This window comes from Lytechinus pictus, chromosome 2, assembly GCF_037042905.1.
Source record: "Lytechinus pictus isolate F3 Inbred chromosome 2, Lp3.0, whole genome shotgun sequence".
Classification (NCBI taxonomy): domain Eukaryota; kingdom Metazoa; phylum Echinodermata; class Echinoidea; order Temnopleuroida; family Toxopneustidae; genus Lytechinus; species Lytechinus pictus.
Genome location: NC_087246.1, coordinates 52,598,419 through 52,626,228, shown reverse-complemented (window position 1 = coordinate 52,626,228; position 27,810 = coordinate 52,598,419). Strand labels below are relative to the sequence as shown.

Here is a 27,810-nt window from a genome sequence, read left to right as displayed (position 1 = left end):
AAATTATGTTTATTTTTTTCTCCAAAAACTTGAATAAATGGATTGACAACTGATTTAATGCATTAGATATTCATTTGTACAAGTCATTTTATTGTAAGGGAGACATATCATTTACACATGTATGAAAAAAATGAAAGAATTGTGATTTCATGTAATAACGTAAGAAAAAAAGGAAAGTGGAGATGTGACATCAACAGCCCGCCTGATAAATATTCATAACTATGTGCATACATAACCGTTTTCACAAAATATTGCTGAACGTTAAAATTCAATAACTTTCTTGTTTGCTGTCAGATTTTGATGAAGTTTTTAGCATTTTGCTCAATTAATTTTACTCTATTTATTTAAATATGATTATTTTAAATCTGGAGTACCCCCTTTAATCGATGTAAAATTAGGATTTTCCCCCGAACACTAATATTCCCATCCTGGCCTTGAGCCTATGATGTCATGCATTCAATTTTTATTTTGCATAATTATGATGATGATGTAATATCAAATATTTAATTTAAATAGCTTTTGGGACAAACAAGCTCTTCACTGATTCACAATTAACCGACAACTGACCACTTTAAATGTTCATTGAGGATCGATCTAATTTTTACATTGTTGGAGGAAAAATGGAAATCGTAGTTTGTAGTTTATTGAATAAATATTATTTTCAAAGTGTGCTTATCGGCTTACAGCAAAATTTCAATTCCAATTAAATAAACTAAAATCATTTTTTAAGAAAACATAATCCTCCTCGGGCTTAGCTTACATGCAGCTATTGAGTAACTGCTGTAAAATAAAACTCCTCCTCGGTCCTGCATTTCCAACGACGTATTGCCATTCGTTTCAGATTTAGCTGGGTCAAGAAAACACGGCATACCACTATGCACTAGGTATTTTTATATTATTTTTTGCCTGCAGATGCTTCCGGGGAAATACAGAAGGGAAATTATAGTTTGGTTATTGATATACCCCTCATTGGTGTCATTATTAATTTAGATTTGCTCAAACCCCACCTCGTAGACGCTCCCATCTGTTTAAGGTGTACAAAATGGGTAAACAAAACCAAACATGGAATGGAATATGGTCAATGTATTTTTGTTTTACTAAGGCAAAATAGGAATTTGCAAGTTCCCCCCCAAAAAATAAAAATGGCCAAACCCGATCATAAATAATGAAATGAAAGTTAACTCAGTGTAGGAAAAACTTCGTATTTTCAATATAGAGCTATTTAAATGTTGACATATATATATTTTTATTTTCCATTCTATATTTTTTAGGTTTAAACTACCTGGACCATTGAGTCAAACAAAGAGAAAAAAATATTGGCCTAAATGATGTGTTGTGTCTGGTAAATCCGCAATATTCTAAATTTAAACTACAAATCAGAAACAAAACTGCTACGGAATATCTTGTATCTCACTTTTTCCATTTCCATTCAAATCAAATATTTGATTTGATTTGATTTATTGATTTCCGTTTCACAATATTGTACATAACATGATAAACATAACATAACAAGGTCGAAAATACAAGACATAATATATATATAACATAATCATAGATTTAAGGAACACAATTCAAGTAAAACGGAGGGACTTGCCGAAAAAAAAGCAAAGCTTGTACAAGAGGCAAGCCCCTAACTTAGTTACATTACAAATGTGCAACAAAGAAATATTGGGTCGTATTAATATATAGAAATTTTGTTTAAAAATATATTGATATGCAATTTATAATGCATCCAATCATGATAAATCGAGTGCAAAATGAGAATGATAAAACTTATAAATTGACAGCATAATGAAATACTGGACAATAAATTTGATGAAATAACTATAAAATGAAATAGCTGATTCTTCCCCTTTCTCTCTAAAAAAAACCGACATGAAACCATCTTCAACATTATTTGTTAAAATCAGGACAAGTATACACATCTCTAGCATGGGAAATGTAATGTTCGAGTGGTTGTTATTTTTCGATTTCCTCGGGAAGTGTTTATTGCGGATACTGCTTAAAATGTCTGTAAATGTGATAGAAATAAAGGTTTGTTCTTATCAAGATTGCATTCTGATGAGAACTCAACCTTACAGTTAGAAACCTTCAAATCAATACTTCTGGGGTCACAGAGAATATCAATGCAATTGCTGGAAATGGGAGTGAGCTTTACAAATTGTGCTCTGAAAAGGTAGCAAAGAGGGCGTCGAAGTATTTACGGAACGGTCTGAGTTATAAGCAACTAGTTCCATTAATGAAAACAATTGTTTGCAGAGGAAGGGCAAAAGGAAAGATGAAACATATTTTCATTTGATAAAAAGTTCATTATCATATCACTAGCGTCAAAATATAATTTTCAAAATTTAACCATGTTGTTATGATACTTTTGAATGTTCGATCGTTTTAATGACAAAGCAATGCAAAATTAAGATAAGGATGTTGTATTTGAAAATGCTTTATTCGTTTTTCAAAAATGTTTTTCTATCAATCTAATGAGTACATGATTACTAAGCCAAGTTGTATTTTTCGTGAATTCAGACAATGAAAGGTATATTTTGATAGGCATGACTACATTTCAAAGTCTTCATTTTATATTAATGTCAATTCTTTAAGATGTTGTTTGACATTTTCTAGATTGCTTCAAATCAACAAAATATTTTCATAGCGGTGACTTCAACCAAACTTGACAATCGTCCTCTCTCGCTGTTTACCATTCCTAAGTAACAAATGGCTCCAAAATATGACCTCTGACCTTTCTTATTACTACTCCAAAATTGTGTTTCTTGTCTAAACATTTGGCTAATAACGGATGAAGGTTGCACAGCTTTTCATTACTCATTCTGAAATCCTTCGACTTGGGAATATTTTCTCTCATTAATGTTTTTTCCCCTTGTGGGGCTGTAACCTTTTAATTAGGAGCCCGGAAAAGGAGTCGCATGTCACACCACGCTCTCTCAGAGCCGGAGGGTTAAAAAGCTGAAAATTGATACAATTTCAAGTTGTGATCGTCTGGCTTCTGTATCAGCCAATATTTATCCCGAATTTGACCCCTCGACGAGTTACAAGTAACTATGAAGAGGATGGAATGTGACAAAATATTGATTTAACTTTGAGGTGGTTTTAATGAGCAGCTATATAGGGGAAAAAGGAAAATTAACAATCCACCATTCCTTATTGGAATGCAATATAAGTACGCTCAATCAAAGTTTTGATATTGTTTCTTTTATAGAACAATAGTTAGATGACACTTCCAATCCGAACTTCCTTTATATTATAGTAAAATAACTGCGATGTAAATCAAAGTTTAATAACAAAAGTATGTATTTAAGTTTTGAAAGGATTTGTTCGACGAAAAGTTCTAAATGTTGTGGTTGGAGATGAATAATAATGGACGAAACACGGTGTGAGGAAAATTAATTGCTGTTTTCAAAAGAAGAAAAAAATTGCTGTATGATCAATGATCTATGATAGCAAGTGGCATAATGAGCCAAAAATTTTTAGGGGGCTCGATATGGCGCATCGCGTAAAAGTAATAAGAAGTTGTGAGAGAGCGAAGCGAGCGAGTGAGCTAGCAAAAATTTTGACATTTTTATTACAAAAATCCAGGTTTGTGATAGATTTTGACATAATATTTGGAAAATAATATCGTAATTCACCCTTATCCCTTTCGTTTTCTTTTTTTTCTTGGTCATGAATTTTTTTGGGACAAGAGCCCCCCCCCCCCCCATCTGTACGCCTAGTCTGCAGGCACAGACCCTGATTGAAACTTTGGTCAACAGGTGGATCTCCACGCAAAGACTAGCACATACAAAACTTGCTTTTTCAATAATGAGCGAGAGGGCCTTCAGTTCACAAGGCACGAGTAAGCTGCACATTCAGACCCTTAACTCGAGTGAAAAGGTTTGCAAAGCATACTAATGTACGCCCATGATGATAGCCGACTGTAATTGAAATCGATGAAAACCCAATAAAAGTGTAAGAAACTTACCAAAAGAGGGCATAAACATTCTATTAACGCGCTGTGCGTTGTCGTGCATGTCGACGTCTGAAGTAAATAGAAAGTTGAACACATTTTGTGAAGTCCTGCGAGATCTCGCAAACTGCTGCATGCTTGATTGAATAATCATGTTATAATTAAACACAGTTTATTGAAAGGGTATATTTTATTATTTAGGTCATCAGTCATCCAGGATAAATCAGTATCATTTATATACTTAACATGCACTGTGTAGATATTATGCCAACACCTTTATACTTTTGAAAATGAGTTTATAATCTTTCTTGAGGTAAAGATAAGGGTGAGAATGCCTCATTTTGTTATGATCAGTAAACTTGAAAAGATCGAGAACGGATGGAACAGACAAAATGGATTATCCTGAAGACTTCTGATATCTTTTGTTTAGACATGTTCAATTACTTCATCCTTGATGTCCTCGAGAACAATCAGTAGAAGGCTCTTTTCCTATTTGCGAATTAGCCCTTGACATCGATATTTTCATGCCATGTTTCAGGAAATATAAAGGCACGAAATGTTAGATCAATATGATAAACTGCGCATGTTATATTACCACCAGATTATCACACTATAATTATGAAGATTAAGATTTGTTTTTATTTTCTGTACACTGTAAAAAATATTGTGTAAATTTATTGCCACCACGAGGGTAATTATGTGTCCAACCAATCTGGGGCAATACTTTACCCAATGCGGGAAGCATATTGTCCAGTAAGTTTAAAAAGTAAGCAGCCATTACTTAAGAATGGGCATAATTTTCATCACACTGGATAAATAAAAATGCCCAAAAGAAATGCCCAATGTTGGTTGGACACATAATTACCCTCATGGAGCACTTTTACCCAATATTTTATAGTGTGTATCAAAATGCAAAGAATATACAACCATGGAATTCGAATATGAAAATAGAGAACATAAAACGAATACTTAAACTTACATGGAGTGAGCACACTATTCGAAGTTACATGGCAGATAAATCGGATCTTTATCCTCAGCTGTATTTGCTTGAGTTTGTTTTTCTTGTTATCATTTATGAATCTTTTAGATTATGGGATTGTAATGATATTAATGTGAAATGCATGTGCCTGGAAAATGCTTAAAATAAAAATAACTTCAAATAGACATTAGAAATCACGAACTAATCTTTCTACACAGGGGTTTTGAACAATGATACGATAGTACGGTTTTTTGGTATGTAGTGACTCCAGGAAAATCGTGTTTAAAAAAAGTAAGTACCCTTTTTACGGAGAGAGACCATGGTCCAACGAATGAATAAAGTCAAATAAACTGAACAAAAAGACACAAATAAACGCTTTAAGAATGAAAAAGTTTCACCAACATGACCAATGAGGTTCATAAAAATGAAAAAAAATCAACACAAAATGAGAAATGTTACGGGTAAATGTATAAATGCATTTTTTCCCGTTATCACTAAATACCTTTATGCATTCTATTAAAAAGGCAGAAACAGATGAGCTCCAAATTCTTCCTTATTTGTTATTCATAAATTATAATCAATAACAATATCAGTAATCTTAATTATTTATTTCGATAGTTTTACGTTTGATCAGATATATACAACTTCTATCTCATATGCAATTTCTAGAACTGCGCAAACACCAAGATTCGATTTTCGGTTTGAGTCCGCTTATATGGCGGGAAAGATTTTTGATTAAGACAAATATCTTCACGAAGATGAGAAAAAGTTGATTTGTTTTGGTTTGAAGGAACTCCCCTGGGAATACTTTCAAGGAAGGATGCGAGACCCAGATTCTGAGACAAAACAAACGCGTATCCTGAAAAATATTAACTTAGGAGTGAAGATCACTACGTTAAGAATTTATTTACTTTTAAAATTAGATTTAAAAAATATCCTGTTCCCCCTGGCTGCATCATCAAGAGTTGCGTTTGAGTATGAAATGTGTGAAAACAGTTTGTTAAGTCGAATGACACAGTTGAAATATATTTATGCAGTTTATAATATCATGCTTTTAAAAAATTCATTATTTCATCTCGAGAGGGCTCAAGTTTATTAACATTAATCTTTGAGGGCAAAGCTACAAAATTGATATTGTGGGAGTAAAAATGTTGGTACGTTTTGCGGCGATTTATTAACACAAAAAGGAGGTAATAGGTAAGTGTTTTTCTCCGTTTTTCTGTATTATGGAGACAATATTCATTATAGTAAATATCTGTTTCTCATATATCTTATATAATGCGACAATAAAACATATATGCCTGACACGGAAAATGGCTCTATACAATTAACAAACAATTAAAATCATAAATTAATTGCCCCTAGTTACATGAATTAACCAAAAATGTTATCGTCTGTAAAAGATGCAAAGATCACGTAAAAGCGAAACATTAAAGGAGTAAGCAACGAATAAATGTGCACTCATAAAATCATGGAATTTTTCCCCCGACCCTACCACCCCCCCCCCCCCCGAAGTCCCAGCGGATTCGCCAATGATCATTGAATGAGGGCATCAATAATCTTGTCTGGTGATATGTTAGATCGTCGAGCTTCCTTAGTACAAGGCATCACTCAGTAGAACCCTCGTTACAGTCTAGTGATAAAGACAACCGGGGAGGCACATAGGGCCATAACAAAAATGTTGTCTATGAGAGGGAATGGTAGAGGACGTGGTGTTTGGTGTGTGAGGGGTATGAGGAGTGAGACGTGGAGGATGGGGGAGAAAGAAGTGGGTATAGGGGGTTGGGATGGGCGGACGTTGAAAGAAGAAAAGGGGAAAGGGAGAAATGGGAGGTGGGTAAAAACCTGCAGAAAAAGGAAAGGGTAACTGTAGTGTACATTTTTTTTTACCAAACCACTTGGTTTAATCGTCGGTTTGCTTGAATATTTTTAAGTCGTTTTTTTTCTAATTTCATTTATAATTTTTTTCGGCTAGTATTCATTTTGAATTCATTATTTTGATTATGAAGCGTAATCTTAAACCAAATATTGCATTACTTTTTTTTATCTTCTCACTTTCTTTTATTCTAAAATGTCTCTATGAAATATTAGACAATGTGGGCGTAGTTTCCTTCAGCAAGAAAGTGGTCCACAATGTGCTGCACTCAACCCAGGTGAGGTAAATGGGTACCTGGCAAGATTTTTTTCCTAGAAACGCAGCGCGCGTAACAGCTGCTCTGCTAAAGCCAGGGTAAATAATACTCAATTACTGTAGAGTGCTTAGAGAATTCTGATAAAGTGTTAAGCGCTATATAAGCTAGTATAATTATGATTATTATTTGTCTCTGCATTTTTTTTTTTGCAATTGAACAAATCATCAATTTTACGCTTCAATGTTTGAAACCTGAATATGAACTTCTTATCACGCTGGCAAAATAGTGAGGTCAACAAAATTTTGCAAGATATCTGCCTAGTCAGAGAAAAATGTTTTGTAAATAAACCCGAAAAGGATACATCCCTCATCAAGTTTTTCGATGCACAGACAGACACATACGTAATAGCAGTATCTGGTTGCAGTAGAATTCCAGTAGGTTTATACATGAACCGGAACACTACGCGTCCAGTCACGTGCCTCGGGCTAAGATGGGCGGGGTTATCTGGGTTTGTTTACGATGCAATGCGCTTGCTGATGTTCAAGACCACGCCCATGAGGTTTATTAATCCAAGCGCTTTCGCGTTTGTGGACGAAGTCGGCGAGAAAAGGGAGCTAGGTGGGCGGAGCTTTGTGGCAGAATGAAAGTTGGGACTACTCCTTATATGATATTTCTATTGCCGTTTCAATGGTAAAACCTTTGGGTAAAACAAGCAAGTTTGGGCCTCTCGTTTGAAAAAGGTAATGGAGCCATGTTGGTCGTCTAATACTAAATAATGTACAGAAACGATTACTCATGAATTTCCACACTTCTTGTTTGCCAAGATATCCTTTCATTATTGATACATGAATATTCTGCATTTCCATACCAGTACAATAAGACATTGCAAGATATTGCAATCATGATTCTCGACCGAACAGTGTAACTTCGATGTCAGTTGCGAGAGTTTTTGGAGTGTGGCTAAAACTGGCTATACTCTTAGAAAAAGTGCGAATTGGAACCTTTTGTCCCATATTTGGAACCCTTGAGTATAAAAGATTCACCAAAAGGTTGTTTATGTGCTCAAGAACCTTAAGTGGTTCTATGAACCTATACCTAAAAAAATGTTCCATAATGGCTGTTTAAAACCCTTTAGGTAACCCTTAAAGGTTCCAAAAACGGGACAAGTATAGAGACCTTTAAGTACCCTTTACAGCATGAATAAAAATGTCTTGTTTGCCTCATACTTCGTAATGTAGGAGTTTCTCTCTTATAATACCACCACTTTCGATATGGGACCCGTTGCATACAAGTTACTTTTATTGTAACTTTGCCACCCAATGGTAACTTCTATGCAGTGGCGTACCTAGGATTTTCCACAGGGGGGGGGGGGGCAAATTCGTCCGCCAAAAGATTTGACAAGCAAGAAAAAAAAGTGTTCAACCTCAAATTAAGGATCTCGTTCACCAAAAAATAATTTGACAAGCAAAAAAAAAAAAAAAAAAAAGGGTCTTCAAGAGTCGTCAGGGGGGCAGTGTGCCCCCTCTGCCCCCCCCCCCCCGTAGGTACGCTAGTGCTACTATGGTAACACTGATCGACATCCAATCAAAATCAAGGATTCCATACCAGTTACCAACAAAGTTACCATATGACAAAGTTACCATGCAATGGGATCATGGTCGTTATAAACTCAGTCTAATTTCCACATTGAGCTTGACTGCTAATGAAACCAAGTTGTTACGGGACCCGGACCCCGTTGCATAAATGTTATTATGGCAACTTTCCCCTCAAATGTTAACTTGTAATGATTGGCCATTGAGCACTGATGCCATGGTAGTTACCATTGGGTAAGAAAGTTAACATGATATTATGCATCCTTTCAATCACCCCTTTAATCATTTCAAATTCTGATCCTTTTTATTCCCCCCCCCACCCCCTCTTTCTCTCTCTGTTGCCCCCCCTTATTTTCTATCTCTCTGTGTCGCTCCTCTATGGTGTCGCTTGACACCTTTCTTTCTGTCTGCATCACTCTTTACCATTGTAACCTTTGATTAAGAGAGCTCTGATTCTTGAAGGGTATCATAACGGATCAGTTGTTACTTTAATGACATTTTCATTGAAAATGAAATCATTGGGAAAAAAATTCCTAAGGTAACTGTCTTAATAACAACTTACCACTCATGAACTCCTTCATGAAAACATGCTAAAACCAACATAGAATGAAAAGAAGACATTTATGTAAAAACACACAAAACAGAAATAATTCGAATCACTAAGCAGCTTCTCATTTGACAAATGCTAAATCTTTTATTGCACAATTTTGATTCATTCTTCAGTATCCAAAATAGTACAAATCATTTGTTGTTTGTTCGTCTTCAAAAAATATATTTCAGATTGTCTGCTGATCACAAAACGTTCGTCGCATTGTTTGGAATAGTATGTTAAGCTCAACTCTTTGTCTTTATGAAGGCATAAGAAAATATTCTTTCTCTTACATAGGGCACCTATATTGAAGACATGGCACTTTTTGGTGAGCCAAATATTGAATATTCAATCAAATTTCCATTATTCATAACCAAATCAATAAAAAATAGCATCAAATTAACTATACACTAGCAAGCAGGATATAGCATTGTTTACATGAACATAAATGTCCAAAATAAAGGCAAGTTTGTAAAGTAAAATAAAAATTTGTACACTAAATGAGTTGCCTAGGATTGTTAACTACATTATGCACAGCAAATAAGTATAAATTCATCATTGCATGCTAAAAATATGATGGTCTTGGCTATAAATATTTGTGAAGACTAATCAATACATAGTGTGACAAAGATCAGTAATATTTTTTGCACAAAGCAAATGGGATTCCAACATTTAAACAAATGGGAGCTGAAAAAAAACTGCACCAATCAAATTCTGTAGGAAAAAAAAATAGTTCAAAATGATTTGTCCACAGTTGAGGGACAAACTGGTGACATAATTCAATAGGAGCCATAATCACAGCTGCCAACCTTAATTGTGAAAAAAAATCCTATTCTTATATTTTCATTCCATCATAAAATTCTTGTTTTCTTTAAAATTGTGAAAAACATACCAAAATCATAATTCTTAGAAGTTTCAAAAATCATATTTATCAGGGAAAATCCTACTGAGCCTCACTTTCCCCTTAAAAATCCTACTAAATAGGATAAAATCCTTCTATTTCGTAGCTCCGTATATAAAGTCCTTCTGAACTTCTCCCCACAACTCTGGATATATTCTGAAAAGTGAACTGTACGTGCACCCCCTGTTTATCAGCATAAGGGGTGATTTGTCTAACAATGTCTAAATACAATGAAAAAAGTTGATAAGATTTGTAGTGCTGTATTTCAATGAGGACTAAAGATGAAATTATAAACAAATATAATTTGCATTGTAATGTATGGAGTCAGGTCAGTCCCATGGAGAGGATCTTAAGCCAACGGGTCCTCTGGTTGCGTGTTAACAAACATTCATGCTTCCTTGATATAGTAAGGTACAACTATGTAATAGCAGAACACACAACTATTTGTGCTCAAACTTCAAATTCAAAGCATGTACATTTCATTTTCATAGAGGTTGACATTGACTTTCTTCTCTGTTTTTACCCAACATTTTTTGTATTTCTAATTTTTGTGTAATTCCCATAGTAACAAAAATGGAATAGTAATACATGTGATACAGACATTAAAAGGAAAATCACTAGTCCATGAATACAGAGATATCACAGAAATGACAACTTTGAAACGACTAAGTAAGACAAACAATAAATTGACTGTTACATGGAAAAATTGAACCACTCAGATGTCTCCTAATTATTATAAGATAAATTCAGTGATGACCAGGACCCAGTAACACGATTCTTAGTGATCGAACCATGACTATCACTAATAATAATAATAATGATAATAACAATAATAATAATGATAACAATAATGAAAATAATATCAACCAATGCCACAATAGCAACCATACCTGCTCATTGCAATCAGCAATACTCAAATTCTAGAGAATATCAAATACTAAGGGAAACAAGACATTGTAAATACTTGAGATTACAAATGCATAAAACAAACAAGCAATTACAGTGATGATTTGGAGTATTTGTAAGAAAGATATGTCAATTATTTCTATTAAGTATCATGCAGCAAAATCATTGATTTTTAAAAATCTAATTTCAGGCACAAAAGTTAAGTCACTCATGATTATGTTCTATTTACAGTCTGCATACTCAAGTTTGATTGAAATTTCACTTGTTTGGAGTAAAAAGGAACTACGCAGCAAGAGAATATACAACAAGAAAACAGTGTTGTCTTCTCTTTTTTTGAAAACGACTATGTTTACATGAAAATTCATTGAAATATATATTTATATACAGTATATAAAATATGTCATATCCATATCATATCTATTAAATGTAGCTTGTCAGTTTCCAAAAAGACATGAAAGACGGATTATTATGACTCAAGTAGGAATATATATATACATACATTTTTTTTGGTTATACGTATCCTTTCCCCCAAAAATCAATCACATGTTTTGTTTAAACCGTTTCAATCACAAAATTAATTACAAATGGAAGTAGCTAATACACTGATTGCATAAATGTATAATTGGAGAGATGTCATTAATTTTGGCGCAAAATCAAAGATACAAACAATGACCGTATAATACATCTATATACTCTGAAATAAAAGTATATTCATCACTTTATCTATTTACAACATCCAAATGAATATGTTCTATATAAATGAGTTGTTTGGTAATGATAATGAAAAGTAAACATCATAATACAATCCTCTATATACAGTCTGTGAAATATCATAAGGATTACAAGATTTTAGTACATTTACAATATGTAAGAGGTACCGAGACATACAGTACTTAAGCTTTATTACTGGAAGGTTTTTTTCTGTTGTGAAGCTTATCACAGTACTGTTAAAAGAAAATAAAATTGATTTAAACATTTAGACATATAATGATAATGATTCGCATTGAAAATGTTTGTTATGAATGTATGAAAATAATTTGTATTTTTATGTTCCATTGGAAATAAATCTGAATCTGATCTGATTCATTTCACGCCTTAAAAGACACGTCCTTAAACATTAGTGTGTAAGAAAAATATGTAAGTCACCCTAAACTAAGTTAAAGACCCTGACCGGTGTAAAAACAATCATATATCAAAATAAAGGTAATGATTCATACAATACGAATATACCAAAAATATTACATATATCTCCTTCCAATAGTTAAAAATATTAAATAAAAATCAAAGAAACTGCTCCTCCAAAGTACGCTTCGATTGAGCACCCCCACGTCGCCTGGAAATGATGACGTCACGTTGTGTCAGGAGGGTTGTGATTCCATAGGTTTGTGTACAAAAGCATTGGGTATTTTCTTCCATTTCCATGTTATGAATCCATTTTTTTTTCGTTTTCAGATGAAAATGGCACTCAAAATTATTCACTGTTCAAATTGTTGTAAACCTACAACTATTCACTACCTTTTTTGTGATTTCTTTGTTTGGCTCTTATTGGGCCTAAATTGCTATATGTCAGGAAAAGTTGTTATACATAATCTAAATGCAGATAGAATTGAAATCTGTGCCAAATAAGCAGGAAATAAAATATGGCAAAAACTAGTTCAAAACTGCAGATTTCATAAATTCAAGCTTGTGGGTAAAAATATATGTGATATCCTCTGTGATAGAAGTGAAGAGAATTAAATGCGTTATCTGGAAAGCAAAAAAATCACCCAGTTTTTCTGTGTACAAACCTATGGAATCACGACGCTTCTTACACAACGTGACGTCACGGTCTCGAGGCAGGTGAAAAGCACAATAAAGCCTATTTTCTAAGCGGGGTTCGAAACCCGATAATTAGAATATTCTTAAGCAAAATACTCAGCTGGGAAGCGGTGAAAATGCATAAAGCATACCTTGGTGTATTTAGTAGCTTGTAAGCTTTCGATTGGTATATAATTTATCAATTTCATTTTCGGGTCCGGTCTGGATCTTTAAAATTGTATTAGGAATTTTAAGAATTTCAAATAATTAAAATTTAAAAAAGGATTTTGGGTGTAAAAACATAAAACAAAGATCATATTTTGTTGTATATCTCACTGGAAGACAATATTGGCATATATTAATAAAACTTAGAAAATTCTGGTAGAAAGAGGACATATACAACCACACAATTTTATTAAGGCCAAGCAATTATTTATCAGGTATCCAGAGGAAATATTGTAAGCACTAGCAAAAGGTAATCAAAGATTTATTACTAATGGAGCTGATAAGAAAAAAAAACACTTTTATGCGATCTGGAGGTAGATACCTTCTGAAGCAAAGCTAAGGAAATATGAAAATTACAGAGGAACTGATTGGACACACCCCACCACCTGAAATCAAAATATAATTTTTTGCCTCATATTTTCCAACTGAAACTAGGTATGATCTACTTCTCAATATGAAAATGAGAGTTTGGACTTGACCCCCTGCTACCTACTGGAGCTACAAAGTTTGAACACTGTATAAAAACTGAGGTATTAAAACTGACACCAGTGCCCTGTCTTACAAAGAGTTACGATTGATCCAATCAATTTAACTCTATGGAAATCCACCAGTGTCATAATTTTTTCAACGGGAAATTCGCACAATGTCCTTTGTAATCAAAGAGAAGCACAGTGAATTTTCAAGAAAACGATGAATACATGAATATGAATCATAGTTAGAAAATATTTTGAACAAACATGCATAATAGATGTTGACGTTGCTGACCATCCATAGTTGTGATTGATCGGATCAATCGTAACTCTTTGTAAGATAAAGCCCAGATGGTGTCAAGTAACAACCAAAGGTGTTGTAATACCGTAACACACATGGGTTTTGAAATAACAGTGTAGATTTAACAACAGAGTAAGATTACTTGTGTGGTTCTCTATATGCACTAGTCAACACCAAAGCTTCTGTGAAAGACATTACTCAGCAGGGTAATGGGTTGAGCAGACATATTGTGACAGGGGCGCATCTTACAAAGAGTTGAAAACCAGCAAAACATCAATATCAAAAATGCCTTTTGTTCAAAATATTTTCTAGATATGCTGTATATACACTCATTCTTTTCTTAAAAATTCAGCGTGCTTCTCTTTGTTTACCAAGGACAATGAGCATATTTCCTGTAGAAAAAATCATGACATTGAAAAATGTCCATACACTTGAGGTTGATCGGATCAATCATTACTCTTTGTAAGACAGGGCCTTGCTATGGCCAAAAAACCTCAAGGCTGGATAAGAAAATGTTTTCTTTAAGCTCACATTGGCAATTTAGTTTTAACACATATTTTACCTCAAGAATGTCTATCCACAAAGGTAAAAAAATCTAATCACACTAAAAAAATCAAACAACCAAATGTAACCCTCTGGAGCAAGGAGAAAAGAACATAAATTTTAATTCCATTGGCCAAGCACTTACTGGAGCCAATATTGTATTATGTGATTACCTTTGGCCTATCAAAGGGCAAAGTTCTTACAATGGAGAATGTAATTTTCAATGAGCTGCTGTATGCCTCTTCCTTCTCAAGAATTTAATAGTTTTTATAATATAGGCCAATGTCTATTTTTATGTGTTAAATCTAAACAGCAAAAGAACACATACTAAGGATAGAATAAAATAAATTTCAGATTTCAGAAATTTGTTAATATATTAATACAATATATTCTTATATACTTTTAAAACAATGATTTGAAAATGAAAGCACTCTATATCAATCATATTTTGATATATATTTTTGGATTTTGCATTGTGGAAAATTGTAAAAACTTTCATATTTTAAAATTTCTTTCCCCAAAATCAGGCACTTTTGTAATATCATAGAATTTCTTATTAAGGCTTAAAAAAAGCACATTTGGTTAATGCTAAAGTATTGTTACATTTCAAATATTTGTCATATCAATTGACACAACAATCAGAACATTTGTTGATTATTACTTGGTCATGTGACCAATAATTGTAATCAATTAAGTACAGATGCATATAGACAGTATTATGGTTTCATCAACACCATCAAATATAATTTTTTTTAAAATTCAAATACTGAATACAATTATGATACAATACTAATGACAGTTGTGAACAAGTGGAAATATGTAGAAAGATGTAGTGTAAAATGTGAAGATGTAGAATAAAGTTTTTTTTTAGGAAATATGTCTGTAATATTATTTTTGAATATTATCTTTTTTTATCTCTTAGTGGACCAATTTTCTCATGAATTCTGTAATTTAATTGGTCGATTTGTTTGTGAAACAAACCTGTGAATCTTCTCCTATCTTAAAGTGTATAAAATAGTGGAACCAATATTTTTTTAAAGGTTTTATGACAACTTAATCACAAATTATTTCATGAAACCTTTTTTTGTAAGCTTCGATATCTCTCCTTCATTTGATGCTTCGCTAAAAATGATTTTAAAGAGAAAGTCATTTGGTGGGCGACTTCTGAATTTGAAAGAGAAAGGTTTCTAGAAAGTTTATTTTGCCCTTTATAATGATAACTTAATCAAGAAAAGGAGCAAAGAATACAAAATTAGGATTGTAATGCTTATATCTACTGTTTAATAGGATATATTTGTTTTCACTGGTTGCCTGCCATAGCTGCTAAAATACCTGACAATATACTGAATGAATCAGTGATTTTTGATAAAGCAATGTGATGAAAATCTTAACTGTTATGGTTTAGTCTAGGTTTGCAGTCTAAGAATGGAATTAGATTTTGACTTTATTTTGTAAAATTAGAGAAATGCAAGCATTACTTTGTAAAACAATGTGTTATCATTCCTATATCATTTTCTTTATTTTGAGAGCCATATCAAAGGAATTGAACGGAGATTTCTGGAAATATCATTTTCTCTTTGAAATTTAGATACCACCCATAAAAAATAAATTTTTTGGTAACCTCTCTTCAAAGGGAATTTATCCACACATGTGTGAAATATGCATTTATAAGTCCCCCCATTAAATGAAATACAGAGAGTATAAACTTTGAAATGTGTCATTTTTTAATTATACTTGTAAAAAGTGTTGATCAAGAATCAAGAATTCATTTTGAAATGACACTGCAAAATTGTTTGCTGCTTTTTTCACACATCGATCAAAAAAACAAAACAGGAGACTTAAGCGCTGAAAAGAAACAAGACAAAGGGTACTATAAATATAAAAGAGGGAGAGAAAGAGGAGGATACTCGAATTGAAACGGTATAACACAGGTAAAGAGCAAGATATGTATATATATTTTAAAAAAAAATCTAAAGTAACCAATGCTAAGAACAAATATTTTGATTATATCCTATGTGAAAGTTGTTGTGCCACAATGGAGTTGATCATGTCGTAGAATGTGTCAGGTATATTCTACCAAACTTTTAGATGAACATATATACAGTATATACTAAGAAATATGATATTCGTAATCTCAAGCTCATACATACAAAAGAAATAAAGCCACATCAAGCACCAGGAAACAAGTCTTATCATCTTTTCTCCTTCCCAAGAGCTTGTTCCAGTATCTTCCAGCCAAACATGATCACATTTGAATTTTAATCGTTTTACTACCATGTCTCTAGGTAATTTTGAAGAATATCTAAAACTCCCAAACTCACAGGAATGTTGAACACTTGTTTACGTCTCAAGAAGTGAATTTTCTCTCCAAGTGATGGATGGTCCCTGTCATTTTTGCTGAAATATTTTTCATTAAAAAATGTATTCCAGAAGAATTCTGGAACAACCCTATACAGGCATTTGGCAGTGTGGAATGCATTGTAAGTAAAGAAAAGAAACAGGAGAAAATACATCCCATGAAGTTAAATGACAGTGTGTATTTTGTCTTGTGTCCATTCAACAGTAGCTCCTGAAAGGGGGGGGGGGAATTTAATTGGACCATTTCCATGAACAATTGTTTATGTAGGGTATATATTCTTTACTGGACCATGTTTACAGATAGTGATAAACTCAACTACACATCACTGTGGCATTGATCTCACTGGTCAATTACAATGATGAATGCATATGTATGAAAAAAAGTCAGAAACGAACCCCCTCCTAAAAAAAATATATGTAAATGAATTAATAAACAAAATTGAAAGTATGTTTGCATCTTCACAGAAGATAAGTGGCTAAAAATGAAATGTATTTTTAATTTTCGAAACCAAGGGACCCTTATTTCGAAGCAGAATGGTTTGTACACTAGGTTGCAGCCCTATTAAGATAGTATTGTAGTATCTTTGTTCAGGTACTGCTATGGATGAAAAAAGATGAAAAATACTGGTCCTTGTAAAACATGCTTTGTTAAGCAATATGTACAGGTGTTTAGAGCATTAATGTAATTATACCAATCTCTTATTGGTACGTCTTTGGATGCAGATGGGGCTGAAAGAACATCACGATGGCTGATGTCTCTTGCATGCTCTCCATCTTTTCAACATATGTGCTTGCTCTTGCGAGTGAAATGAGACAAAATGGAACTCACTTATAAGATCAATGGCATCATACCAATCGTATAATGGTAGATCTTAGGATGATATTATACAAACCTTTTGGATCCAGATAAGGCTGAAAATCCGCCAGGATGGGTAATGACTTGTACAGACTAAGAGTATCTTGCCGTCTCCTCTTGTAAATGGAATGTGATGTATATTGGTATATAAGATTTACGATCCCCTGCTAATGATCTTTACACACACAAGATACCAGGCACACAGGACATCAGAGACAGAAGTGCCATTCTTCTACACCTGTCTTGTCTTTCCGTCGATGCCCACAATCAAAGTGTTGATTATCATTTCACCTACAGCAGGATCAACAAATACGGTCTAGCAGTAGATCTTCAAACCCATACAAGGGTAAAAGACCACTTTTACTCTATCTTTTTGAAGTGGAACATGAAACACAGTGGTTTCTAAGACTAGTATATCAATACCAACTGTCAACAGGTAGCTCTTTGGATGCAGATGCAGATGAGGATCACCAGAGTGGATGATGCCTCCCAATCTTACCCCCATTTTGTGGAATGTGACGTATAGTGGTTTTTAAGACACATGCGTTTACACCAATTGCTTACTAGTAGACATTTGGATACAAATCAGGGTAAAAGAGCACCAATAAGGATGATGCCTCCATTTGTCTACCATTAGATCTTTGGATGAAGATTAAAACGCAGGCCAAGATGGGTGGAAGTTCTCATCAATTGGTCACACCATCTTGCAAGTGGAATGTTTATAACAATGTACCATTGGAACAGTGACTTTACACCAACTATCTACCAGGAGTACTTATGATGAAGAGAGAAAGAAAAAGATACCCAACTGGAAAAGATGATAATTGATGCATTCCTATCTTGGAAGCAACTTCCGGCATAAAATGGAATGGACCACGAAAAGTATTTCAAGAGCAAATGGCTCTTTGAGATAGAGCTATTCACCGGTAGTACTTTGAATGCAGACGGAGACAAGAAGCATGATGAAATAGAGAAGGATAGGTGGATGATGTCCGCTTCATCTTGGCATTATACCACCTCTTCCTTGAGCATGGTGTTGATCTGTGTCCTCTCTTGCTTTGGGATGGGCACCGTCACAGCTACAGCAGCTGGGGCTGGAGGTCCGGCAGTGGCTGGGGGTGGAGGAGGGGCTCCTATGTGGGTCTGGGTGACAGTGACTGATGGCTGGCTGGCTTGCTGCAGTTTGAAATCTGCTATCACCTGTATTGTGAGAAGCAAACAATGTGTTCCACTAAATTTACTATTGAGAAAATTAATCCAGTGAGATTCAATGAAAAAATAAACAAATCATCATGTTCATCATGATTGCCAAGTTCCAGGAAGCATTCGTTCAATTGCCATTATACTCTCTCACACTCCCATCCATATTTTTATTATCTTACTTTACATGGAAATTATATTCTGTACAGTTGATATCTGAATTAATGAATAATTATATTTGTAGTATCAAATTATTTTCTTTAATACAATTTTTAAAACATTATTGTCACAATTGCAATGCAATCCTTGACTGGTGATACCATCACAACCAGAGAATTTACCATTACATTATCCTTTTCACATTATTTCCATCGCTGCCAACACCACCAACCACAATCACAACCTTTCTTTATTACCATTGTCATCACTATCACCATTACCATAGATAATTTTATCGCCATGCTCATAACCATCATCATCAAATTAAAGGGGAATGCAACTACAATAAAACTTTGTTTTAGAGGAAAAATCAGACAAGTTGATAGGTGAAAGTTTGAACAATAACAGACAAACAATAAAAAAGTTATGAAGTTTTAAAAGTTGGTAATCACTATACCCATGGAGGCTTCAAATTGGTTGCATATGTGTTGTCATAGTGATGTAAGGCAAGAATGACTCTTCCATGTACTCCAAAACATAAAGTGGCTAAAATGTAATTTTTCCAAAAGTTTTACTTCGATTATATTTTTCTTCCATGAGGACATAAAACAATATAATACCTGGATTATATTTAGATTACTGCCCCAGGGAAATGGGTACTTAGGAGAAAACCAAAAATCCCTGATAATAAAGTACATGGCCTATGGGAAAGTTGTTCTTGCCCCTTGTCATAATTTATTAACCCAGGCCAATTTGAAATCTACATAGTCTTATGGATCTCAATGTTAAAGCATGCAGTCATAACTTTTCTTAATGCTTGTCCAATTTCTTTCAAACTTTCCCCATTGTGTTTTCTTCGTTTTCTCCTTTCCAACACATTTTATTACCCAGGCTGGATTCCCCTTTAAATCAACATATCACCATCAGCATCACAATGACCACCACCGTCATCACAACTAAGACCGCCACATCAATACTGCAATTACTACCAACATCATTTTCACAACCATCACCACTTTACCGCCATCCTCATCACGCCTCCTGCATACCTGAGCTGTAGAAGAGGCCTGAGTGAGATGTGGAGCACCACCGTGTGCAGCAGCAGCATGCATGAGATGGCCATTGACGATGGTATGCTGGTCGCCGGGCGGGGTCGGAGGCGGGTGCGCAGTCATCCCGGGCATACTGGCAGGCACGTGTTGCTGGGAGGGGTCGTTGGCAGAACCTGAAAGATAAAAGTCATTTCAAAAGTGGATCAAGAATCAAATTAATAGCTCTAGGTTCTATTTAAAGGAGCAACACTGTTTTCATTTCTATAATAATGTACAAACAATGCACCATCCTCATTTCCCAAGCATTTCTTTTCTGTTACCTTGTCAAATAAGATAATAAGCTAAAAAGATTGGCATAATACACACTGCCCTAACATGTCTAGAATTCATTGGTAAAGTTACAATAGGGTAATAAATTTCTATCAACCTATAATGTACATGTAATTACCTTTCACTATAGTATTCGAGAAGGTTTCCAATAGACCAGTTTGTAGTTACTCATGGACAATTTTAGTCAAATGACCTTTCATTTCTTTCATTATGATAGGCAGATTTCAAAGCAAGATATTACGTAAGCTTGCCTTACATAGCAGGATGAAGAAATTGAATAGACCAGGTGACTAGAATAGCACACCAATGAACACTTTATGAAGGTATTTGTTGCATTCCTACTTTGAATGCATATCAAAGCATGTTGCACAATGTACTTGGCAAACTGTAAAATAACAGTCGTTCGTGGACGCATTGTTGTTTTTTGTGGATGTAAATGAAAACCACCATTCAAAAGAGTATATGAATAATCAAGACATCAAAGTTGGTGCCTATCTCATTAAATTTTAAACCACCATGTCACGTTAGTACAAATGACCTTCCTCTGATCATGCGTAGAATCTTTTGACCATGCGCAGAAAGGAACTACGAACTGGCTTATAAAGCAAATGGAGCTCTTAATGGAAATATATTATTAAATTGGATTAAAGACATTGTGTAATTGCTAATGACTTTAGGGCAATTCCATAGAGTTATGTACAACCCATTCCCTTTATGTGGTACCTTCCTAAAGTTATTATTTTTTGTTGTTCATATGAAAAGTTGTAATGATCTCAAATTATCAAGGCTTGAGCATGGTGTGAAGTGAAGTGAGTGTAGAGAAAAATGGTCTGAGTCTGACATACAAAATGATTATTTCATAGAATTGTCATTTACATAAGACTGTCATTTGGGAGACCTAGGAAACTCTTAAGTATTTCAACTTACCTCCAAGCAACATCTCCTGAAGGAGATTGTCCACTTTGGCGACTCCCATGAGGCGAGCAAACTGGATCTGTTCAATCATCTGCCATGTGATGCTTTGAAGCGGGGGAAGCATGAGAAGGATTTCACCAAAGCGCCCTCTACTGTCATACTGCCTGTCATTGATGTAGTCTTCCAGATGTATCTGGACCTGGTAGCGAAGCATCTTGATACGGCCTGGCTCACTCAGTCCCTTTGCATCTGGAAAGGAAGGATATCACAATCATTAGCCCTGTACCAATCATGTGCATTGAAAATATTTCTCTTGAATGAAATCAATGTCACCTGACATGGACAACCTGATAGTAAGTACAAATGCAAACTTAAGTTTGGTGTTTAAATAATCGTATTCTAAAGGCAAAATGCAGTACATAGTATTTTAACTTTTACAATCGATGTAAATTGAGAAAGAAAAGAGTTCCCCACTTAGCTGCCCAATGATAGCTATCTAGACCCCCCCCCCCAATAATCTCCTAACAACATGTATCACAAGGCACGTGAAAGCTGTCTACAAGCAGTATACAGTCAAAAGATGAAGAGGTGAACATTTTTTTGTGACAACCTGATTTATCCATCTGCTCAAGAGTTTTTTGCGTCATGAAGTACATATCTGGTCATGGCCACACCTATTGAAAGTAACACACTGTTAGTTTAGTCCATGTAAAGAAATGTAAAGACAGAGTAAAGACCAAGGGAAAGCAAATGAAGGCGTTATAAAGGGAACATCACCCTCAGAGAGCTTACCTGGGTCAAAGAAGACAATTGCTTTGAGGCAAGCAAACTCATGGTCATCAAGACCCACATCCCTCATGGGGGTGATGAGTTCATCAAGGACACGACTTGCCACTCTGTGAATATCCATCTGATCCTGGGAATGCCTTGGAAGGATCACATCAGGTCCTAGCACCAGGATGTCTTTGTAGGGCAGAGACCGTCTTGCTGCACCCAAGACCAGGTGCTCCCCAGCATGAGCTCTTAAAAGGGCAACCTAATAAAACATGAGGAATGAGGAAACCTGATCTGAATATGGTCTGAGTGGATTTAAGATACAGTAAGAATCGTTATGAAACTATGATTATATGTAATCAGTCTATCATAAGTTGAATTGATTTGAACTTATAACAAAGGTTTACTAGTCTAATTTACACTACACACATGACTGACCAATTTATCCCACTGCTGCCACCATTTTAGATAATAGAGCTCAAGATCATTCATGCTGGAGAAAATATAAGCCTGAGCTTTATGATCAAATCTAAAGACAACGACCTGGAAGATTTTGAGAGAACATTTTTTATGGTGGGTACCGGAATTCCATGAATAAACTAAGGTAATGCTAAATACTTTTTAAAAGTTTAATCAATTGTTCAGCAATTAACCAATTTCCTCTTGTACACTTCATAAACATTACCCTAAAATATATATCTTTCTCTCTGAAAATACCAGATCATTCATCAACATTATCCTTAAACATATTTACAATCTATTAGTAAAAGTATCCCTTTTATATTGTAGTATTTTTGGAAGTTATCCAAAATGTTAATGCTCAAGCATTTGCTCCTGACTTTGATTCTGTCAAACCTAAGTGTAAGGGTTGTGAAAGGGTGAAAAATAACAGGAAAATGATTAGGTTTTCAAATATTGAAAACTGAAATGGGGTTTCATGTTTGGTCTCTTCTAAAGGTAATATACCGGAATGATTTGATAAAAATGTCTTGTAACAAACCTGATCATCAAGAGGCAGATCACAGAAGCTGGGGATATACTTTGCCCATTCTACAAGAACCAATAGATGTTGTTTCATACTCTCACACACATCATTCATTGTAGCTATCTTCTTCCCTGCGATGGTACCATCAGGGAGGTTTACAGGATTTGGAATCTACAAAAATTGGGAGGAAATATATCACATATGAATTTGAAGGGAATTAATAGTCACAATACATATAGTCAGTCCCATTCCAAGTGATCAAATCATATTGCAGAGATTTTTGTTATTTATGGAATCAATAAGTTATGAATATTACAAAATGGAGATCACAATCATGTTTGAAGTTGGGATTCAATAAGCATGAATTTAGATCTCTTACATTGCCTTAAGGTTACCAAATGTGTTCAATGATACGGTTGGAGATTTTGAAAGTATCAGGATGAAGAAAAAAGGATTTGATTTTTATTTGAATATGAAGAGACGTGCCTAATTTTTCAAGCCAAGACCTGGGTATCTCTTCTGGATCTAACTTCCCAATGTTCCTGATATATTTCATAACTTTGGAAATATTTATGGTGTAGTTTTCGCAAAATATCTCAGAAATATTAAGAATTTTAAAACGAGATGGTCTTCAAAATAATGACTCAACAACAAGAAGACAGAAACGACATTAAACTGGAAGTCATTTCAATGTGCAGAATGAAAGGTAGACCCTGTATAACAAAGGCCTATCAAACAAACAAAGGAGTGTTTACACTTTTATCAATAGCATGGGCAAAATACAATAGAAGGAACTTACGACTTGTCTTGACATGTGTTCTGCATTGACAAGCTGTGGGATAGAGACACCTCCATTCTGTAGACCATCCTCATAGCTTGGTCTCCTAGTACTGATGCGATCTCTCTCATTCTGAACAGCTGGAAGGGAAGAACAAGCTACTCATATCAGTCAAATTATAATGTATCAACTTGACTAATGTCTATCCTCAAACCATTCTTTTGAAAGGACCCATGAAATCATTTGGAATATCATTGAGCATTTGATACTTCCACTTTGCAGTAAACATTCATGGTAACTTTGTAGGAGTGATAATTTTCAATATAGATTTGGAATAAATGTGTTTTCTTCATGTTTTCTATAAAACAGTAATTTTCATTATTTACAAAAGTATAAAATAATGTTCAGTCAGAAATGAGATGTTAATATTATACTCTAAACTTAAAAATCATATACCAGTAAGTTAATGGACAAACACAATCAAATACAATCATTTTGTTCAGATCAGTTCCATTTTTATTGGTAGTGAACTATATATAGACTTCTCTCAATATCTGCATTCCAAAGCTCCTACATACTGGTAATATCATGTATCAAAATTGCTCTAAAATCAGATTCATCTTGGATATAATCCAAGAATAAGTCAAATGAAAAAGGAAGACTGTTTAACAATGATTTCTCAGTACCTTCTTTCTTCATGCCGGCTCTGAAGCACTTCTTTAATCTACAGTATCTACATTGATTCCTCTTGTCCTTGTCCACCACGCAGTTCCTGGCGAAGCGACAGGTGTACTGGTGGTTCTTGCGCACGCTCCTCCTGAAGAATCCCTTGCATCCATCGCAGGACGCTGCTCCATAGTGCTTCCCGGTCGCTCTGTCGCCACAAATGGAGCACTGAGATGGTTGTCCATTTAGATCATTCTCTGTGAAAGGAAACAAGAATTGTAGTAGCTACATTTTTTTTTCATTTTTAGGGATGTCATTTAGAATTTATTTAAAAAAGCCTGAAATCATCAAGAATTACCCCTTTTCTGGATGAAAACAGGTGCTTTCTACATGTAAAAATACATTGATAAAGTCTGAATTTCTGAAACATGACATCCCTGTATTGTGGATATACTTCAAATTGATCAAGGATCAATTTCAGCTAACTGCTCTGCAGTGCATTCCAAGGCAATAGTAAATATAGGAAAAAGAAATGGGTAGTGAGCTATTATTGTATATCTCCTGAAGTAACAGTAGCAATGAATTCCTTGCAGTTGCACTGCCACCGTTTGTTAAAATCTCATTTTACCTACAACATTTATTATTTTGTTTTTGCTTCAAGTGAAGTTATATAAAAGAAATAGACAGGGGATGGAGACACAAGATATTCATTCAAATCTGGTCCTTTAGTACCAAATATATTCATAAACTTTTTAACTTAAATGAAGAAATGAAGAACTCAAGCTGTGCTTCAATTTTTATTTGATGGTGCATTATACTGCGTAGAATATGAGCAAGGAGATATCACTGATATCTCCTTGATATGAGGGGGTATTGCAAGTGTAACAAAAGTTGGATAAGTATGAATGAAAATATGATAATATATCAGGAGAGAGAAAGAGAGAGACAAGGAGAGAGATAGACGGATACAGAGAAAGAGAGAGGGGGAAAAACAGCACAATAAGGATGTACTCATCACTTCAAAACACAACTACAATTTAATTCCCATTATCTCTAACTTATATACGTATTCTAGCTCTCTCAATCTGGCCTATATATCACATATCATTCCAGAATAAATTGATTTGCGAGCATAGCATTCTACACAAGAACGAGAGCCAGGAATGCTTGATTTCATTTTCGATGAGCTGCCAAGTCAAGTACAAATATATCTATAGTAGGAGCTGCTAACCAAACATCGGTGCTAAGGCCTATAGTCTACCTATATACACAACAATACTCCCAAGGTCTGCACATACATATGGCTTGTGAGGTCACAAACATGACCTAGTCCCACGTATAGCAAACTGTGCATTAATTACCAAAATAAATAGGGCCAACTTTGCATCGCCAATATATGAAGAGTTTCAAGGACCGTTTTTGCTGGATAGTACGTACATGAAAATGATAAGGCCTGTATTAAGGGAACTGTGATTCTATATGGCAGTAGCCGTGCATGCAGGCATACTAGTAACAAAACTACAACTGACAATCAAATGGTAAACTGTTATTATCAAAAGATATATCATATTTACATCATCAAATAAAAACATGTTTTATAATGCATAAAACGGATCAAACTTCAACGATGGAGCTCCTCTGCTTTTGACAAAGCTGAATGGCAAATCAATAAATGAGTGAGTGAAAGGGTACACAGCTTATAAATCTAAAGAAGTGTTGGGTATCATATTCATTTATTTCTATCAACAATAATGTATTCATGTATTTCATATCTTCAGCCGAATCAGTCAAATACTGCATATTGATCATTATGGGTGTAGTTTTTCAATAGATCCGGTGTAGTAAAGCAAAAGGCATCTTCCTTACTACAGGCAATAATAGACCCAGATGCCCGGGCGATATGCAGTTGAATGACTAGACACAATAACATAGCAACACAAAAGAAAAATTATTATTTCAAAAGCACAGGACAAAATATGACGAGGTGGGTTTATATCTGTGCAATGTGGAAGCACTAGCTTGTTAGATGGCGAAAGGTACATTGCACGGGTGACCCAGTTGGTTTCATTGTGTGTGTATCAAAACAACACATCAACTGTAGAGAACAAAAAGTTTTTCTTAAAAAAAAAAAAGAGTTGCATGAGATATGTTGCCATTACAATGCCAAGATCGAAGTGAACTGAATGGCGTTATTCAGATCTGTGGGTGCAGGTTGCCCGTCGGGCGTATAGGCTAGACAGATATTCGGTACAGGATCGATCTGACTTTTAGTGCAGTGCAGTGCAATGCAATCAATGTATAATGCACTATGCTGTCGCGGTGCAGCCACAAATGAATTGAATTGAATAACTTTATCGTCCATAAAGGAAATTATATTTTCACTGGTTTACACACATGTAGATACAATGCATATACACAGAAACAAAAAGATGATGAAAACATGTCAACATGAGGAAATAATTCCAACTCAGGTATACATGGTTCACTCAAAATTTACAATACACTAGTATTTGAAAGTTGGGTTTAGGACTGTACTGTAGTTATCGCCAAGAAGTAATGGATCAAGCTGATGCAAGTGAAATTGTAATAGAAAGTAATGGAAGTGCAATAGTAATAGAGAGTAATGAAAGTGCAAGAGAGGTGTGTCTTATTCTAAGAAAATCTCTAATTAATATTTATAAGTGAAAAGTCAAAGTTATCTATTGTGATTAATAACAACGATATATAACTTTGACTTTTCACTTATATTAATGGACAGGTTAAGGAGCGAGGATCTGACTCTGAAAGTAGATCAGAATGTAATTTGCACTTTACTAAAAGGCAGTCTGGCAGATCAATCTATATCATATTAAATTAGGTCTTAATTGTATTACACACCAAACTAAAGCTCACCAATTGTAAGCCAAGGTAACAGGTTAATGGCACTTCTGTCCGAATTGGAAGTCAGAGGTACTTGCATGTGCCCCTCCCCTTACTAATTAGATCAAACAAAGTCTTATTCCAACTTTCCAACAAACTAAAGCAAACAAACATCTGTGCCTTCACCAAAATAATACTTCTATTGAGTAATTAGAATCTAATTTATATCATATATGACAATTTGCTCTTGTATTTAATGCTTAAAGGTCAAGTCCACCCCAAAAAAAGTGTTGATTTGAATCGATAGAGAAAAATCAAACAAACATAACGCTGCAAATTTCATCGAAATCGGATGTAAAATAAGAAAGTTATGACATTTTTAACTTTCGCTTATTTTTCACAAAACAGTTAAATGCACAACTCAGCGATATGCAAATGAGAGAGTCAATGATGTCCATCACTCACTATTTCTTTTGTTTTTTATT

The 27,810-nt window shown here is 34.5% G+C and overlaps 1 protein-coding gene across 1 annotated transcript; it reads right to left on the bottom strand.

Moving 5' to 3' along the window:
• Positions 1–15,266: 15,266 nt before the first annotated feature.
• Positions 15,267–25,704, bottom strand: LOC129277853 (hepatocyte nuclear factor 4-gamma-like). The gene is made up of 8 exons (XM_064095686.1): positions 25,698–25,704; positions 24,487–24,723; positions 23,822–23,958; positions 23,038–23,193; positions 22,056–22,299; positions 21,276–21,512; positions 20,016–20,191; positions 15,267–18,807 (listed from the first exon to the last, which is right to left on the bottom strand). Exons 1-8 carry the CDS (start codon positions 25,702–25,704, stop codon positions 18,616–18,618), a joined length of 1,386 nt encoding a protein of 461 aa, XP_063951756.1. The 3' UTR covers positions 15,267–18,615.
• Positions 25,705–27,810: the final 2,106 nt, after the last annotated feature.